Source organism: Myotis daubentonii, chromosome 15 (assembly GCF_963259705.1).
Source record: "Myotis daubentonii chromosome 15, mMyoDau2.1, whole genome shotgun sequence".
In the NCBI taxonomy this organism is placed as follows: domain Eukaryota; kingdom Metazoa; phylum Chordata; class Mammalia; order Chiroptera; family Vespertilionidae; genus Myotis; species Myotis daubentonii.
Window position 1 is genome coordinate 10,404,084 of NC_081854.1, and position 19,049 is coordinate 10,423,132.

The window sequence follows — 19,049 nt, forward strand, 5'->3', positions numbered from 1 at the left end:
TCATTAGCTTTATTTCTCAGAAGAGGAAACTGAGGCTCATATAGGTAACTAACCAGCTCAAGGTCACACCTGAGAAGTGGCAGAGCTGGGCTTGGACCCAGTTGAGCCTGCCCGTTCTCTCAGAATTGGGCCAGCTTCCTGTGTGGGAAAATAGCGTAACTAGAGCTGAGTCTGAAGATACTCTGGGGGTGGTTTGGGGAATGACCAGTCAGGAGACTAGAGATAAGGAGCGCGGAGGGAAGAGTAGGTTTCAAACACTCAGAAAGTGACTCTGCAGAACCCATGACAGTGACCAATTTGGGTTTGAGGGTGAGGAAGGTGGGGGTGGGGGTGATGCGTATGTGTGGTACCCTAACTAAGACAGTCTGTCTCCTTTCTCTCCATCCCCCAGTCTCCAATGGCCCTGTGGAGTCGGTCACCCTGGAGAACAGCCCACTGGTGTGGAAGGAGGGGCGGCAACTTCTTCGACAGTGAGTGTGCAGAGGGAGGGTGTGGGGCGGGGCAGGGGGACGAAGGCCATGCCTGGCTTGGGAGATAAGCCTGAAGACTCCCCAGCCCTGCCTGTCCCCACTGGGGACATAGCTGAGATGGCCCGTCACCATGTAGGTGGAGCCGCCTGGGGAGAGGGTGGGAAGATTCGATGCAGGAGGCAGGTGGGGGACCCCCACTCTTGGAATGCAACCCCAAATGCCTGTTGCTTTTCTTTTTTTAGCGGTAATGTTAAATTATTTTTTATTACTAAAGAGATTTGTGTTTTTCAGAAAATTTGGGAAATATAGGGAAACACACAAAAAATAGAAATCACTCATAATTCCACCACCCAAGGAACTTCATCCCCCATAAACACTTCGGCATATATGCTATCAGTCTCTTCATGGCTGTGCATTCGTGTTTGTGTACGTGCTTTATAAACGGGCTTCCCCTCCACCATGTTTTCTAACGCGTTGCTTTTGCTCAGTGTTGTGAACGTCTTTTCATATCGGTTAGGTTGCATGGGTTGAAGAACTGTGTAATAGTCTGTGGCATGAGTAACCATAACTTGCCGTAGCCAATCCCTCCTTGTGTGTCTTATTGAAGATGTCTTTATAGACAGTGTAACAAACGGCAGGAAGTTATTTGTCGATGTCTTTGATTTCCTTAAGTTAATGTCTGGAAGTGAAATTGCTAACTTAAGTGTTATTGCAAACAATAACAACAACATGATTGCAGCAGGCAACACTTGCCAGCTACCTGGTATACGCCTGGCACTGTGCTAAACACCTGGCACACCCCGCTTCCTCACTGAGTCCCCGTGGGGCACACCTGCCCATTCCCCTCATTGTCACAGACGAAAACCCAAGGTGCAGAGAGGGACCTGCTCGCGTAAAGTCACACAGCTAACCGAAGCAGAGGGTCCGAGGGGTGATCTCGGTCAGTCTGCGCCCAGAGCCCAACTTCTTCACCCCATGCGTCCCTCCTCCCGTGGTGGGAGGGGAAGCCTCATGCACGCAGGCGCACAGGATGAGACGACAGGGAAGGCGAGTTCTGTCTAATGTGCGAGGGGCAGGGTCCCAAAGGGACAGGCTCATGGCGAACAGAAGGCTTTCAGGGAGCCTCCTGACGACCAGCAGGCACTCACCGCACATCTTTGGAAGCCGCCCCCTCCCCCGCTTTCAGACAGCCCAGTGGGCTTCAATTGTTTTAATTATGGGATTAGCCCTGCAGATGGCTCAGTTGCTTAGAGTGTCGTCCTGTGCACCAAGAGGTTGCCGGTTCGATCCCCAGTCGGGGCTCATATGGGAGGCAACCAATCAATGTTATTAATGTGTGTGTGTGTGTGTGTGTGTCTCTCTCTCTCTCGTCAATAAACATACTTTGGGTGAGCATTAAATAAATAAATAAGTTGCCGAAGTAATACATGCTCATTTGTAGAGTAAATAGAGTAAGTTCCAAAATTCCTCTATGTCCCCAGTCCAGTGATGGCGAACCTATGACACGCATGTCAGAGGTGACACGCAAACTCATTTTTTTGGTTGATTTTTCTTTGTCAAGTGGCATTTAAATATATAAAATAAATATCAAAAATATAAGTCTTTGTTTTACTATGGTTGCAAAGATCAAAAAATTTCTGTATGTGACACGGCACCAGAGTTAAGTTAAGGTTTTTCAAAATGCTGACATGCCGAGCTCAAAAGGTTCGCCATCACTGGGCAAGGCCCATTCTTCAGAGGTCACCGACGACTCTTAAGTTTAGTGTGTATCTTTTCTTGGCCTGTGGGGGCTACAAGTGTGTGTGTGTGCGTGTGTGTGTTCTATACTTACATACTCATTAACACTTTATTTTATTTTTAATCTTTACATGAGGGTATTTCCATCGATTTAGAGATTTGGAGGGAAAAATGGAGGGAGGGAGAGAGAAACATTGACATGAGAGACACACATTGATTGGTTGCCTCCTGCAGGGTCCTGACCTGGATGGGGATCAAACCTGCAAACCCAGGGACATACCCTTGACCAGGAATCAAACCCACAACCCTTTGGTGTGCGGGCCAACACTCTAACCACTGAACCACACAGGCCAGGGCTTTTAAACTTTATTATTATTATTTTAATAATTATCACCTTTTTTAAAAAACAAGCACTTGAATTGTATGGAACATGTCACTTACAATTTTCGTTAAGCCATTTATCGTGGCCAGCTCCCCGTGGCGCTCTTCCTCCTTTAGTGTCTGCCTCGTGTCCCCGCGGGGAATTTGCTCCCACAGTCCTCGTCAGTAGACGTGTCGGTCGCCCCCGTGTTTGGGTCTCCTGCACAGCATCGCAGCGAGCACCCGTGCCACAGCACTGGTGTGTAACGCCACCACTATATTGAAGTGAAACAGCGGGGTTGGGGGCTGCTTATTGAAATTTTTGATGTGTGGTCTTAAGTTGCCCCTCCAAAAAGGCAGTCCCAATGTGCTGTCCTTTCCACGAGCCCCGTATGTAAAGAGGGCTCAGGGCACCTGACCCTCCTGGCTCTGCTTCCATGCAGGTACCTGGAAGAGGTGGGCTACACGGACACCATCCTGGACATGCGGTCCAAGCGTGTGCGATCCCTCCTGGGACGCTCACTGGAGATCAACGGGACCGTGGAGCCCAGCGAAGGGGGCCCCAGGGCCACACCAGGCCCCGGGGGGCTCAGCGGTGGGGAGTCGCTGCTGGTGAAACAGATCGAGGAACAGATCAAGAGGTGAGCCCCTGGGTCTGACGGTCCGTCCCTCTGTGCCTCCTCCCTCCTGCAGAAGCCAGTGTCGGAAAAGTGAGCCGCGCCCCCGGGGCCCTGCTGGCCACTTCCTTCTTAAACACATTGTGGGCTCGCTTGTTCCAGAACCCTCTGTCTGTTCATTGTGGGAGCCCCGATTTTGTACAGGGTCCCCTGTACGTACTCTCCCACGGCCTTGCCTCAGTGCTGATAGCACACCACGGCTCATCTCCCCCGGCCCCTCCTGAGGCGCCCCCTTTGAGGAGCTCTTACTTGTTCATTCTCAGCCATAACTGTTACTCGTCAGAATCAGTGACGTGATGCTCGGTGCTGAGAAGAAAAGGAAAGGTAGTAAGAAAGAGTGATGGGAAGAATAGTGCCGCTCTGGGTAAGGTAGGTAGTAGGACCTCTTGGCGGAGGTGATGTTTGGGCAGGGAAGTACAGGAAATGGAGGACGAGCCACATAAGTAGTTGGAGCGAGAATGAGTGTTCTGGGCAGAGGGAACAGCACGTGGAAAGCTTCTGAGGCGGAGGAGACTTGGCATGTTCCGGAAGCAGCAGCAGGCCAGCGAGGCGGCGGTGGGGCCTGTGGTCTGTGGTGAGGCTGAAATCTCAGGAGTCAGATCAAACGGCCTCGCTGGTTGAGATAAGGAGTTTGGATTCTCTTCTGGGGTTGTGGGAAGCCCGTGGTTTCCAGCAGGGGTGTGATGTGATCTGATGCCCGCCGTCTGCTTCAGGATGGCATCGCTGCAGGGGGCAGGAGTGTGGGAGGGAGACCAGTTGGGGGACAACTGCAGTGCCCAGGCAGAGATGGCAGACGTTAGGTGGAAGGGTGAGAAGTGGTTAGCTTCTCAGTGGGTTTTTAGGGGAAGTCGGCACGATTTAAAGGATTGGATGTGAGGGAGAGAGACGAAACTAGAGCTGCCTCCAGGGCTGGTCTGAGCAGCTGGGAGCAGCACTGACCGAGATGGGGAAGGCGAAGAGCGGCACACCAAGGGGGCTGTTTAGGACGGGTGGGGTTCGGGGTGCCTGGTGACCCAGTGTAGGTCGTGAGTAGCCAGCCTGCAGCTGGGGCTGGGCGCTTGGTTCCTAAATGTACCTCTGTTCACCAGCACACAGCGGTCTTTGCAGTCTCTGAAGGAGAGAGTGTAGCTGGCAGCACAAACAGGAGGTCTGAGGACTGAGCCCGGGGGCTCTTGTGTCTAGAGGCCAGAGAAAAGCTGAGGGAGGCAGCAGCAAAGGAGGTTGAGCTTCGGCAGCTGTGGGAGGAACCCGGGAATGGTGTCCCAGCAGCTGGGCACAGAGATGTGCTGCTGGGAGGATATACGTGGGGGGGCCAGGACGCGAGTGACGGATCTGGCTGCCTGGAGGAAAGCGCTCTGTACCGGGCCAGAACCATACACTGACCAACTCTCAGGAGCAGGGGCGGGAAGGCCCGCCCGAGCGCCCTAGAAGGCCCGTGAAATCATTGGTCTGGCCCTGCCACGGCATCGGTGAGTTAATTAAATGTTTGACCAAATATAGCGGCCAATTTTTAAGTTGATAATTTTACATGGCTCGCAAATGGTGTTATAAATGGCCCCTGGCAGAAAAAAGGTTCCCCACCCCTGCAGGCGTGGCATGGCCCCTGGCTGTAGGGCCTGAGCGTCGGTGGTGACCAGTTTCCCATTCCTCCCCGGTGCGTCTCTGTCGCTCACCTGGCCTGTGCTTGTGGTTTGGCTGGGCCATGGGAACGGCGGCTGCTGAGTCAGTGGCATTTTCTCATCCAGCTCTCCTGACTCAGCACACGTGGGGAGACCTGTGGTCAGGGTTGGGGGCTGGTCCCCTGGAACTCGGAGTCGAGCTCAGTGAGGAGTTGGCCCAGTCTGTGGTCCACAAGGGGGTTTGAGCCGGGTGAGCATCTGTTAGGCAGACACTGGGTTGAAGCCCTGGGTATGATACAGTCAAGGCTCCTCTGGCTCATGGTGGGTCAGCCCCCTGAGAGCTGGGCCCAGGCTCTGGCCACCAAGCCTCACCCTGGCATCAGCTTTGTCACATGCCAGGACTAATGCCCCCTTTACCCCCTGTGTGGGCAGGAATGCAGCAGGCAAAGACGGCAAAGAGCGCTTGGGTGGCTCGGTGCTGGAGCAGATCCCCTTCCTGCAGAACTGTGAGGACGAAGACAGCGACGAGGACGATGAGCTGGACAGTGTGCAGCACAAGAAGCAGCGCGTGAAGGTGCGTGTGTGAGCCGAAGGAAGCGCTCCTCCTCCTCCCAGGGGGTCCCCCTGCTTTGTGTACCAGGAACAGGGTGCCCCTGTGGATGCTCTCGGGGCTCCCTCTGTGGGCTGTGGCCTGACCACACCCCAGAGTCCCCGTCGCCTTGCCTCAGTCACCTTCAGAGGAGCCAGGTCTCTACTGTGAGGGCCGCCTCTGCCCGCCTGCACCCTGTTCTCTCCATCCTCCCCTCCAGCTCAGGGGTTCCCGAGAGGCCTTTCCTGAACTCCAGACCAGGCCAGCCCCATGGTGCCCTCTGGCAGCGCTCTCTCCTTCGGGCTGTCTGATCAGTCATACGCAGATACTGTTTTGGTGTGACTGGTTCTGTCTCCCACAGTAGAGTGTGAGCTCCCCTCTGGCCTTCTCACTGCTCTCTCTCCGCTCCCTGAACGAGTGCAGCTGGGCCGGGCTCAGCCTGGAGCCGGGCTGGAGCGCTTCGTGGGCTTCAGGGGACGCGCGTGTCCCGTCTGCTGTGGTCAGGGACTCTGACCACAGGGTAGTGTCCAGATTCCCTCAGCTGGGCCTCGAGATACGGCTCCCACCACATTTCACCCTCAGGACGGCGCTGACCTAGGCATGGCATAGTCTCACCGGCCCGAGAAACATCAGTGGGCCTTTGTGGACCAGCTCTGCCGGCAGCCGGGGTGTGGAGACGTCGTTGCTGACGTGGAGGCGCTTGTGGGCATCGGCAGGCTTGTCAGCAGCCGTGTGCCACAGTGGGGTCGGGGCAAATACCTGTGGAGTGCGGGCCGGGGACTGTGGAGATGGCCTTTTATTCACCCAGCCTTTCCTCAGACTCCTTCCTTCTTTAGACTCACCTTAGACACACCCCTTCCTCCAGGAAGTCTTCCCCGACTCACCCTTGCTCCCCTTTCCTCCACAGGCTCAGGAGCCTCTTGGAGGTCCCCTGTCCCACCTGAACCACTCTGGGTCCTCCCTGTCTGGTATTGGGTCTGTATCCCTCCTGCCCCATCCTTGTGAGGGGCCAGGTCTGTCCTGGCCTCCACATTCTCTCCAGACTAGGTGCTCACTGAATTCACTGAGTGGAGGGAGTGCACGGAGCCAGACCCTAGGGTTGGGTTTACAGGAGAACCAGCAGGTCTCTGAGCACGGGCTCTCCAGCATTGTTCCCTGGTCCAGAATGCCTGGTCCCCACTGCCCCCCACTAGGATTTTCACTGCTGTGCACGTCTTACCTCAGCCTCCTCTGGGAAACCTTCCCACTCCTCTCTGCTCCTCCTGCAGAGAAATTATTGCTGGCTTTTCATATTTCCTTAGGCATTTGCATCTGCGACTGCCCCGTGCTACGAGCCTGTGGGTGGCTTATTGTCTAGGGCAGTGGTCGGCAAACTGCGGCTCGGCAAACCGCGGCTCGTGAGCCACATGCGGCTCTGTGGCCCCTTGAGTGTGGCTCTTCCACAAAATACCGGCTCTTCCACAAAATACCGACTTCTGCGCATGGGCCATGAAGTTTTAATCGCACTGTACATCCGCACCCGCACGTGGTATTTTGTGGAAGAGCCACACTCAAGGGGCCAAAGAGCCGCATGTGGTTCGCGAGCCGCGGTTTGCCGACCACGGGGCTAGGGTGTCACGCCTCCCCATGCCCACCCAACAGATCTTCAGTGACCAGACTGATATGAAAGACCTGCTCATGGCTCCCAGGCTGGCCCGGGCCTAGCTGTGTAACGTTGGGCACCTGATTCTCTTGTCTTCACTTTAGTTTCAGCAGATAATGGTCCCTGTCTCTGGATTGTAGAGCACATAGGAAGCCTGGGCTGCACAGTGGCTGCCGCGCTGAGTGCTCAGTGGTGGCATTGGTGGGACTGAGCAGGGGGAGCACAGGCACAGGCAGGGTGGCTGGTCAGGGCCCCTGTACGGCTCCACAGTCCTGTGAGCCCCAACTCCCGCCAGTGCCTCTCTGGGCCTGCTGTTTACAACTTGGCGCTAGGTCTCCTGGGAAGGAAGAGGAGAGCGCCCACCCATGGTGCCATCCCTCTGGTCCTCTCACACGGATGCCTGAAAGGTGTTGCCTGCAAGTGTGTACCCTCCAAACCCAGCTTGGGGTGCTGAGCCTGTGGGAGGGGTTCAGCATGCCCTTGAGGAGTCTGCAGTGTGAGTGAGGCTGGCCCCGTGGCTGCCCAGGGGACACAGTCTAGTCAGGGACCACTTAGGAAGGAGAAGAGGAGGTGGTTGAGTCTGGTGTCATCAGGATCCCAGTATTGGTTGGGGTGTGTTCTTAATGTAGCACTTAAAACAGAACTCAGATGTCAAAATTGGAAAATTCTGCAAGTCCCTTAAGCCTTAGCTGCAGTGTTTGAGGTTCCAAGTGCACACACACCCTGGATGGTTCTTCGTGTAAAATGTCATGGTGAGAGGGAGAGAATCACGTGCTAGATGTCTTCCATAAGGCTGTGTGTGTCTAAAGGTGATGGAGATTGTACAATAGGCTTGTAAACTGAGGGAAACTGATGATTTGGTTCCTGCCCTCAGTTAGACCGGCTGTGGGAAACTTGGCAAACTCATTATTCGCTTGCCCAGCAGTCTGTTCTCAGAGTGGAGGAACTGTGTTGTTTTTTCTCATTCTAAAAGTAGCGTGTGCTGGTTATATAAGAAAACAAAAACTCAGCCAATCTAGAGAGCTCTCAGGAAGACTTGGAGAACCTGGGGCAAGGAGCTGCACTTTGCTCAGCCTCATCTCTCCATGTGTAATGATGAGATAATACGTACAACAGTGGTAACTATCACATTCTGAGATGTGAAATCATAGGTTTGAGTCTTACTCAGTGCACTGAATAATGCAGAGGCCAGCAGTGTTTGATGAGGCTCTGTTACTATTACTGTTACGTTCCTGGGTCTGTTCTCACTTTTATTTTTTCCTTTTTGTTAATCCTCACTCCAAGGATATATTTTCCATTGATTTTTAGAGAGAGTGGAAGGGAGGGAGAGAGGGATGGGAGAGAAAGAGAAACATTGATGTGAGAGAATCATATTGATCGGTTGCCTTCGTACATGCCCCGACCAGGCCTGACCCAGGGATTGAACCTGCAACCGAGGTATGTGACCTTAACTGTGAATTGCACCCGAGACCCTTTGGTGTGCGGGCCGGCCCGCTAACCACGGAGGGCACCAGCCAGGGCACTGTTCTCGCTTTGTGCACCTCTGTACACCTGTAGACACAAACATATCACCCTCTCCCTGAACCAGGTTGTCATATTGACTTTTCTTCATGAGAAAGACTGTGTTGGGGGGCAGGGATTGGAGGAGTGGGAACAGCCTGAGCAAAAGCCAGGAGGAGGGCTGTGAGGGGATCACCAGCTGGAGGTGGAGGAGGGGGGGTCTCCAAACTCAGGCTGGGGCTGCAGCAGGGAGCAGCCTCTGAGACTCCCAGCAGGGGGAGCACAGCCGCCACAGTGAGGCCTGGCGGAGGGAGCTGGTGGCTGGGGCGGTGGTTCCTCACAGGGGCCCTGGCTTCTCTGTTCCTGGAGGCTCCCGGGGCTTGGCTGTGGCCTGAGTTCCCTGACTGTCTGCTTCTCTCCCTGTCCCAGCTGCCAGCCAAGGCCCTGGTGCCTGAAATAGAGGATGAAGATGAGGAGGACGACTCAGAGGATGCCATCAATGAGTTCGATTTCCTGGGCTCAGGCGAGGACGGGGAGGGCTCTCCGGACCCTCGGCGATGCGCTGGAGAAGGGGCCCACCACGAGCTGGGTGAGTGGAGGGTTTTCTGCCAGCCTCACCGAGGGCAGCAGGGGCACACAGCTGCCTGTAGCTGCTTCCTGTCCCAGGGTCTCCACCGGATGGACATACTTCCTGAGAGGAGGGGGGCCGAGGGAGAGCAGGAGGGCCGCGCCACAGCAGCCAGGCCTGCACCCCTTCCCTGGAAAATCCCCGTGGGGACACAGGCAGGCCCGGTTCTTCCTGATGTGGGGCTGCCAGCCTTGTGCACGCGTGTGTCCAGTTCTTGCGGGCCTCAGGGAGGAAACAGGATGGGACCAGCGGGGAGAGGCAGTCAGGGCAGTGCTGCCTCTTCCTCCGGTCCTGGGACTCTGAGCTGGGAGGCCCTCGGGGTCACGGGACATGGCTGGAGACCGAGGTTTCTGCAAGGATGGTCCATGGAGGGTCCCCGCTCAGTCTCCTCTGTCCATCCCCACCCCACCGTGAGCCCCCGTGCACTCTGGGCCAGGCTCCCCAGCTCCCACGGGAGCGGCTTCTGGTGGGGAAGGAGGCGCCTGTGCATGGCTGGGTTGAACGGGTGGTGACTCTGCCTGGTGCCGCATCCCTGTAGAAAGCCGGCGGGTCAAACTCCAGGGAATTTTGGCCGACCTTCGGGATGTGGATGGGCTGCCCCCCAAAGTGACAGGACCACCTCCTGGCACACCCCAGCCTCGGCCGCACGAAGGTAAGAGGCCCCTCCACCCTGGCAGAGGGAGGCTGCAGAGCTAAGCCCAGGGCTTCTGTGTCCTCGGGGTCCAGGCCCGGCCCCTAGTTTGCAGCCTCCCTGTCCCAAAAGTTCGTCTGTCTGTCTCTGTCTCCCCCTCTTTTTGTCCTGCCCTGTCTGCCTGCCTGTCTGTCTCTCCCTGTCTCTTTCTCTCCAGCTGTGATTCTTGATCTTGACCTCTCCCTGTCTCTCTCACACCTCACCTCTCTCTCCACCTCTCTGTCTCTCTCTCTCCCCCGGCCCCTCTCTGCCTCCTCCCTCCCCTCCCCCCACCAGGTTCCTTTGGCTTCTCCTCAGACGTTTTCATCATGGACACTATCGGGGGCGGGGAGGTGAGCCTGGGGGACTTGGCAGATCTCACCGTCACCAATGACAACGACCTCAGCTGTGACGTAAGTTCTCAGGGTGCCCACCCCCCACAACCCCCACTGGGCATTCTGCGCACTGGCAGCATCTGCTGAGAGCTGGCTGCACGGCCCGTGCTCAGTCCTTACACGCGAGGACGGTGTGAGCCCTTCCGCCGCTCAGCTGTTAGACATGGGGGTGCGATACAGACAGGCTCGGGCCTGACAGGCTCACCAGCACAGAGCCTAGAAGACTCTGGAGCCTGTGTCTTAATCACGGTGCCAGGCTCCTTCTCCAGGGGCCGTCCCTCCCCGCCCGGCTTACTCATGGGCACCTCAAGTCCAGGGCCCACCTGCTGGGGGCAGGGCGAGGGGGAGCGAAGCTAAATGCAGCATCAGGAGGAAGGGGCTCGGTGGGCAGCAGTGCGGGTAAGACACTGCAGAAGGTCGGACTTGAGCAGACCTTTGGAGGGAAGATGGCCTCCAGCCAGCAACCGAGAAATCAGGCCAGTCTGTGCGGGTGGGGGCTGGTGGCACAGTCGGGCAGGAATGAAAGGGAATTTGAGGGCCAGTGCTCCTAGCCTGAGACCCGTGGGGGACCCCGGCCACCTGGGAATGTGGGATCGGGCGCGTGTGCACTTTCCGGCACAGGTGGCAGGACACCCCCCAGAGCTTCTAGCAGGACCTCTGGTGGCTGATGACCCCAGCGCGTTGGGCACAGCGGTGGGCGGCTGGGAACGGGGCCAGAGCCAAGCTTTGAGCGGGGGAGCTGCCCCGAGTCTGACGCTTCCTGGGGAGTGTGTGAGTGAGGGGGTCGCACACGGCAGACCCTCTGGCCCTAAAGAATGTGGCAGAAGTGGCAGCTGGGGCGGGGCCGTGGGACAAAGCCTCGATGACAGGGTTTGTCAGGTGTGAGCTCTATCTGGGGGGGAGGGCACTGAGCTTTGCTTTTTTTCTACAAGGTCCCTCACTCAGCGACACCCCACCCTCCAGGGCATGTGCAGTGTTTCTGGGATTTTGCTCCCCAGTCTCTTCCCATTGGGTGTACTTGTCGCCATTTCCACACCTCAGCCACTCTCCCCATTGCTTCCTGCACCCAGGGCTCCTCTCAGGCTCTGGGTCCATCCTTGCTGCCTCCTGCCTCAGGGACTGCGCACATGCAGTGTCCTTCCTCAGTCCCTTCCCCTGTCTGGTTAAGTCCTACTGATTCGTCACTTGCTCAGGAGGAAAGCCTGCTGACCCCACAGAGGCAGTGCCTCCTCCCAGTACATTTTTTATTTTTTTATATATTCTTATTGATTTCAGAGAGGAAGGGAGAGCGAGAGAGAGAGAGAAACATCAGTGATGAGAGAAAATTATCGGCTGCCTCCTGCACATCCCCCGCCAGGGACTGAGCCTGCAACCTGGGCATGTGCCCTGACCAAGAATCGAACCGTGACCTCCTGGTTCATAGGTCGACGCTCAGCCACTGAGCCACGCCGGCTGGGCCTCCCAGGGCATTTTCAACTCATAGCACTGCTTGTAGTTTATAAGCCTGTGCACAGGTGGGACGATCTGAGTGTCTCCCCAGCCCCCCCGCCCCCTGCAAAATCCCAAGGGTTCGGGCTCACCTTTGTCTCTTCAGAACCAGGCACAGCCCTGCACAGAGTAACAGCTTGTTGAGTGAGGGGCTGCTGCAGGGCCAGGAAGAAGAGGGGAGCCTCGGGCTGGAGGCCAGGCTGTGGGGTGCTTCACCTGGGTCTCGGTGGTGGAGGACGAGTCCTTGGAGTCCTGGATGCGAATATCTGTGCGACTGCTGGGGTGGAAGAGGAGACACTGAGGCAGCTCCCCCCACCCCCCAGCTGTCTGACAGCAAAGATGCCTTTAAGAAGACGTGGAACCCCAAGTTCACCCTTCGGTCACACTACGATGGCATTCGCTCCCTGGCTTTCCACCACAGCCAGTCGGCTTTGCTCACCGCTTCCGAGGACGGCACGCTCAAGCTCTGGAACCTGCAGAAGGCTGTCACCGCCAAGAAGTGAGGGCACAACCCCAAGGGTGGTGGAGGGGGCATCGGGGCCCAGGAACAGGTGATGAGGGGCTCTCGGTGACACCTGTCTCCCACAGGAATGCTGCACAAGACGTGGAACCTATCCATGCCTTCCGGGCTCACAGGTAGGGAGGGAGGTGCCCCCAAAGGCAGGGGGTGGTGACAGGAGGCGGGGCAGCAGGAGGGTTGAGTCCCTGGGGCTCTCTGCACACACACCCCTGGCCCGGGATGCTCTGCAGTGCCCCCACAGCTGGCTCCCAGCACAGCCTTTGGAGGAGGAAATAGACAGGGGGTGAGGGAAGGCAGAGGACGGGCAACTTGCCCGGGTGGCACAGCAGAAGCCCCAGAAGCTGGATTCCCGTCAGCCACCCCCGGAAAACGCTGGTAGAGAAAGAACGGCAAGGTCCTGGGGAGGGGCGAGCTTTGAGTTTTCCGTTTCCCCCACTTTGAATCCCCCAGGGGCCCCGTGTTGGCAGTAGCCATGGGCAGCAACAGTGAATACTGTTACAGTGGTGGGGCAGATGCCCGCATCCACAGCTGGAAGATTCCAGACCTCAACATGGACCCCTACGATGGTTACGGTGAGACAGCTCTTGCCCTTCCTTCCCCCACCGTCGTCCACTGGGGCCTCTTCCCTCCGCACGTGTAGCCAGCATCCGCCCGTGCCTAACACGGCAGGGGCTGGCGGGGGGTGCTCAGCCTGGTTGAGCGTGGAACAGCGTGACTCGGCATGCGGCAGTCAGACGAGATGGCTGAGCTGACTTGGCATCAGCGTGGGGGCCAGGGCAGCACATGTGAAGGCTTGGGGGGCCCTGGCAGCGCTCTGCGTGTCTCTGAGCGGGGCAGGCGGGAGGAGAAAGGAGAGCAGGCGGCCGGCTTGCAGGCACCTTTAAGAGTTCAGTGGAGAAGTAACCTCTGCTCAGGGTCTGTCCCTGCTCCCTGACCCGTTTTGATAACCTATTTGATCACACACACGGCTCCATGCAGCATCCTGTGGTAGAGTTCAGAGGTCTGTGTCTCCCTTAAGGAGCTACACCGTTTTCCTGAGAGCAGTCCTACCCTGGGAAAGGTCAGGGGTCGGTCCCTGGCAGTGTGTGCTCTGGGCCAAACGAGCTGCCACCCATTGGGCATCAGCATGGCCCGACCAGACACCCCTGTGTTGACACAGTGACCAGAGAGGCAGTGGTGGGAGTGACCAGAGGGCTTTGGAGAGACGGCAAGGCTGGCGCACGGGGGCAGAAAGGACTGCGGGGCCCAGGGTGGGGCCAACGCTCAGCGCCCAGGCTTCAAAGAAGGGTCTGGGGCCAGGGTCATCATTGTCCCTTCTCCCTTAACTAGGTTTTAAAAGGAACCTATCGGGTGCCCACTTTAAGACTACGATGGGCCCCAGGGGACAGCAGGGAACAGGCATCCCTGCCCTCTGGAGCTTCCATGCTGGGCTGCCTTCAAGAGCCCTAAAATCTTCCCAGATTAGCGGTCAGAGTGTGAGCAGCCACTAGGGTGCTTGGCGGTGGTACCAGGCCCGAGGCCTGGCGCTTTGGGGCTGAGGCTGGGTGAGTGTGGCAGAGCTTGTGCTCCAAGCTGTCCACGATGGGGCTGGCGGCCCTGACACAGTCCATCTCCCCCCTCCCCCCGCCCCCGGTGGGTCCAGACCCCAGCGTGCTGAGCCACGTCCTGGAGGGCCACGGGGACGCGGTGTGGGGCCTGGCCTTCAGCCCCACCTCCCAGCGTCTCGCCTCCTGCTCCGCTGATGGCACCATCCGCATCTGGGACCCCAGCAGCAGCAGCCCGGCCTGCCTCTGTACCTTCCCCACAGCCAGCGGTGAGTGAGGGACGGGGACAGTGGGGACCCTGACACCTCACTCAGGAGCCGTATAGAGCTGGAGCCTCTGCGAGGAGGGTGACGCCTGCACCCCAGGCCCAGGGCAGGACCGGTCTGTTAGGCAACCGTCCATCCCCTCCGCCCTCAGATCACAGGATCCCCACCTCAGTGGCCTTCACCAGCACCGAGCCTGCCCACATCGTGGCCTCCTTCCGCTCTGGCGACACCGTCCTGTATGACCTGGAGGCTGGCAGTGCCCTCCTCACGCTGGAGTCCCAGGGGAGCAGCGGTAAGGGGCCCCGCCAGGGCTGGGATCTGAATGCCTCCAAGGCCGCAGTTCTCCTGTGGCTTTGGTGACAGCCTCGGTCAGCTGCAGATGGCTCCCCACCCCCTTGGGGGCTCTGAGTGGGAGTGAGATGAGGCCTCAGCCACTGCCCTAATGGACAGCCCCGCATCCCGGGAGGGCTAAGTGGAGGGAGAGTGTCAGGGACTTGCCTGTCGGCCCACTTGGTGGCATGGACGAGCCACCTCAACGTCCGTCACCCCTCCTGCCCACTCCAAGACAGGCCCTGTGCCCATTGTGCAGGGGAGACACTGGCCTGAGAAGGGCGTGGCCTGGGTGCCCCGCCCTCCTCTTCTAGGCAGACGGGGATGTGGCAGAATGGTCCTCCTCTTGCCTTTGTCCTTGTCCCCCAGTTTCCCCCTGATGTCCCTCCTCCCTGCTTTCCCTTCCAGGCCCAACCCAGATCAACCAGGTGGTGAGTCACCCAAACCAGCCCCTCACCATCACCGCCCATGACGACAGAGGCATCCGCTTCCTGGACAACCGGACAGGTGAGGCCCTGCCTTCCTGGCCCCCCAACTCCCTGTGGGAGGTGGGTGGCTCAGACACAGAACCCCTGGTGTCCACATTGGAGGCTCTGAGCACCCTTTCTAGGCCCCACCTTCCCGGGTGAGGCCGACCGTGGACCGTAACCCGCCGCCCTCTGCCCTCAGGGAAATGCGTGCACTCCATGGTTGCCCACCTGGATGCTGTCACCTGCCTGGCTGTGGACCCCAATGGCGTGTTCTTGATGTCAGGAAGTAAGTTGCTCGTAAGGAGCAAGGGCCTGTGCCTTCCCCAGCGGGCTGGGCCCCGGCCCCGAGGGAGTGCTCGGTGGACTCCTAAGGCGGGTGGCTGGGCGGGAGCCTTCGGGCAGGAAGAAAGGTGGTCACTGTGAGCAGAGCCATCCTAGGCGCTTTCCTACATCTCCTTTCCTCGGAGTAACCTGACGAGGCTGGTACTTCTATCCCCATTACACAGAAGCGGAAACTGACGTCACTGGCACAGCCCAGTGGGTGGCAGGCGTTGACGTTCTGGTCTATTTGATTCGGTCCCCACGAGCTTTTATAGCATTTGCTGCCGCCCTGCTCTGTGGTTAAGGGCACTGAGGCCCAGCGACTGCTGCGGCCCCTTGAAGGGATGGGGTGCGATGTGGCCACTGGAGAAGGGGCCGCAGCTCCCCAGGGGTGATGGGTGTGGGCTGGTGGGAACGGGGCTGCCGTCTGCCTCTGCTCCGCAGGGTGGGATCTCCGTGGGGTGTGAGCGAGGGAGTGCACAGAAGGGTGAGCAGGGGGCGGTGTACGGGCCTGGACTTCTCCTGCTCTCTGTCTGCCTGTGATGGCGGCAGCTGCCTCCGAGGAGGTGGGCGAGGGTGTGGTCAGGGAGACGTAGCCCTGGCAGAGGGGACTCAGTACCGGGGCCAGCACCCTCCAGCCTCCTCCGCAGCCTGGTCCTTCTAACACAGTGATTCTCAACCTTCCTAATGCCGCGACCCTTTAATACAGTTCCTCATGTGGTGGCCCCCAATTTCATTGTTACAAATTGAACATAATTAAAGCATAGTGATTTATCACAAAAACAATATGTAATTATATATGTGTTTTCTGATGGTGTTGGGCGACTCCTGTGAAAGGGTTGTTCGACCCCCAAAGAGGTCGCGACCTACAGGTTGAGAACCGCTGTTCTAACACCTCAGTCAGGCCACCTCCCTCTGGTGGCTCATGGCCCCCAAGGCCCAGCCCAGCTCTGACCACCTCCTCCCCCGCCACCGCTGCTCAGGCTGTTGCAGCCCATGTGCTTCCTGTCAGTCCTCAGGCCCCCGCCCGCCCCCACCCCCACCCCCCCGGCTGTGCCCACTGCTTGGAAGGCTTTTCTCCCTGACTCCCTTGGCCATTCTGTCCTCACACTGACCGACTTACGCCCACAGCACTCGTGACCACCTGGCGTTGTTTATTCTCTTTTCTTGTTTACTGTCTCCCACGGGGGGAGGGAGGTTTGCCTGTTTTTCTCACTGTTACCCCAGGGCCCCATACACAGAGTTGTTCAGTAAACACTTGTGACTAGATGGAGGGTGACAGGCGGGGATGTCAGGAGGTGACTGGGCAGAGGAGGCAAGAGAAGAATTGAGCCTCCACCTGACTCCGAGGCCTTGGGACAGGCCAGCCGAGAGGTTGGGGGTCGGATCTGAGCAAGGAACTGTGGGTCCGGAGCTGCTGGGTGACCGCTCGCTCTGCCCACACCTGCACAGGCCACGACTGCTCCCTGCGTCTGTGGAGCCTGGACAACAAGACGTGTGTGCAGGAGATCACGGCCCACCGCAAGAAGCACGAGGAGGCCATCCACGCCGTGGCCTGCCACCCCAGCAAGGCCCTCATCGCCAGTGCGGGCGCCGATGCCCTGGCCAAGGTCTTTGTATGATGCCCACCTGGCCCCGCCCTGGCCGGGGAGCGAGGCTGGGCAGGTGGGACTGAGGTGAGGAGCTGGGCTAAGAGGGAGGCTGGGCCCCAGGAGGGCAGAAGCCCCTGTGTCCTCACCCACACGCTTTGCCTGGCCCTTCCTAGGGTGGCAAGTCCTGCAGTCACAGTTGGGGCGCCCTGTGTAGTCCCTGGGCACTCAGAGGGCTGAGGCCTGGAGGGACCCAGAGCTGCCTTACCTCTCGTGCCCTGCAGGCCATGGTTCAGTCTCCCCTCCCTTCTGTCTCCCACAGGTGACAGCCTCAGCCTGGAGGCCCGGAGGCCCAGCCTCTTCCTGCCTGCCTTGAGTCTGGTGGTGCTAAAGGCCCTTTCCGCGGGAGGCCCTCCCCCACGGCCCGCCCTTCCCCAGCACTCAGCCTGGGGAGCTGCCTCCTTCAGGAATCACCCTCCAAGATGGCCTCCAGGAGTTTCATCTCTGCCCTGACACCCACTCCTGGTCTCCTAGCTGCCTTCTGGGGGCAGCATAACCAGGGCTGGGTGTCCTTGGGGATCAGCTTTTCCAAGATGCCAGAAGGTGCCAGGTTCTCTCTTTGAACCCCCATTCCTCTCCATCCTTCCAGACCTGGGTGGGAGCTGTGCTGGGAGGAACCCCAGACGCCCTGCTCTAGGTCCACCAGGAGCCATGGAGCCAGCTGGGCCCAGGCTGTCCTCAGTGGGAGTGCTGGGCCTGGCCCACCCAGAAGCACACCCAGTCCACCACCCTCCCTCCAGTTCCCTCAGCACAGCTTTCCAGACACTACCCAACGCCTCCAGGGCCAGTAATGCCCAGGGAGCAGGCGGTGCCCTCTGGGGAGGCACCTGCCCCTACCTTCCTCAACCCTCCAAGGGCAGTCCCCTACCCCTCACAGGGTCACCCATGGGGAGAGATGTCCTCTTCTTGCCCCTCCCTGGGGCATGGAGGATGGAGTGGGGTCCCCCAGGGTCCCCATAACTCCCTGTATATCTGTATAAATAAATGGGATTTTAATGGAGCCCCCCTGCCCCCATGTCGTTACCACTGTGTGATAGTCTGTCTGTCTCCTCTCCTGGCCCTCCACTCTCTCCCTCTATTTATTTCACTCTTTTTTGGATTCCACCCGAGCCCTCAGATCCCTCCCAGATTCCTGTTTATAAACCTGTCCCCTGTCCTGGACGCGTATGTGAAACTTGCCTCAATAAACCCTTTGGAGTAAGATGGGTGGCGGTGCTGACTGTTGAGGGGACGGGGACTTTGGGAGGAGTAACTGGTTCTGTCTGGAGTGGGTGGAGCTTGGAGAGGGGATATGATGACGGGTTGGGGTTTTGTGGTAGGGCGAGGGGGGCGAGGGGGGGCCAGAGCCTGGGCACAGTGGGTGCAGGAACGGAAGTCAAGGCACAGGACCGAATCTCCCCGGGCCCCTCCTGTCCCTGAGCGCTCTCCCCAGGGGCCGCAGCAGCAGCCTGGGCAGAGCCCACAAGCTCATGGTATGATTGACAGTGTAGCGCAAGACTCCCCCCTCCCCCCACCACCCGCACCCCTGGGATGTGTGATGGAGTGGTGAGGCCGAGGGCTACCCTTCCCTCCCTGGCCCTCACCCGGGCTGACGTGGAGCAGGGAGAGCTGGGAGCTGCCTGCACGGAACACCCGCCGTGCTGGGAGCTGCTGGGAGGGGTGGGGGCCCAGAGTCCCTGGAGGTGGTGGCACCGCAGTGGTCAGCTGTACACTTAGCCGGAACCAGACCAGTGTTAACAGCCCATCTCACTGGGTCCTCACAGCTTCATAACGTAGGGAGCAGTATGGATGCTCTACAGAGAGAGGGTGGGGTGGGGGGAGGCTCAAGGCCTCCAGCAGTGACCGGAATTGGTATCCTGTCCCTTGTCACTCCCTCTGCTTACTCAGTCCTCCACCTGCCAGCAGAGTGTGCTTGGGCAAGTCCCAGCACCTCCTGGGTTGTCGAGGGCTGCACCCCAGTGTCTGAATCGGGCCTGGCCCTGTGAGCACTTGAGGGTGAGTCCTGCAAACAGCACACTTGGGCCGTGTTCGCATTTCAAGGAGAAAGGGTGCAGGTGGGCCGGCCGTCAGGTGGCACTGACAGGAGCCGCTGCGGGCTCCATGTGGCCGCGCTCCCCCTCATCCTGGGCTCGGAGCAGCTTCACCAGGTGGTGGTTTGGGTTTTCGTTCCAGCC

At 58.6% G+C, this 19,049-nt stretch overlaps 1 protein-coding gene across 2 annotated transcripts in view; it reads left to right on the top strand.

Annotated features, from left to right (window-relative positions):
- Positions 1–18,078, top strand: part of STRN4 (striatin 4) — a 27,528-nt gene extending 9,450 nt beyond the window's left edge. The window contains exons 4-18 of one of the 2 annotated variants that reach the window (XM_059666043.1): positions 392–470; positions 3,011–3,208; positions 5,296–5,437; positions 9,024–9,183; positions 9,761–9,874; positions 10,190–10,305; positions 12,099–12,274; positions 12,364–12,411; positions 12,746–12,867; positions 13,938–14,108; positions 14,257–14,397; positions 14,844–14,942; positions 15,105–15,191; positions 16,679–16,902; positions 17,138–18,078. In XM_059666043.1, the coding sequence (XP_059522026.1) occupies positions 392–470; positions 3,011–3,208; positions 5,296–5,437; positions 9,024–9,183; positions 9,761–9,874; positions 10,190–10,305; positions 12,099–12,274; positions 12,364–12,411; positions 12,746–12,867; positions 13,938–14,108; positions 14,257–14,397; positions 14,844–14,942; positions 15,105–15,191; positions 16,679–16,848 (1,823 nt within the window). In that variant the 3' untranslated portion in view covers positions 16,849–16,902; positions 17,138–18,078. The remainder of the gene's footprint in view (positions 1–391; positions 471–3,010; positions 3,209–5,295; positions 5,438–9,023; positions 9,184–9,760; positions 9,875–10,189; positions 10,306–12,098; positions 12,275–12,363; positions 12,412–12,745; positions 12,868–13,937; positions 14,109–14,256; positions 14,398–14,843; positions 14,943–15,104; positions 15,192–16,678; positions 16,903–17,137) is intronic. The other variant, XM_059666044.1, reaches the window with a different exon arrangement.
- Positions 18,079–19,049: the final 971 nt, after the last annotated feature.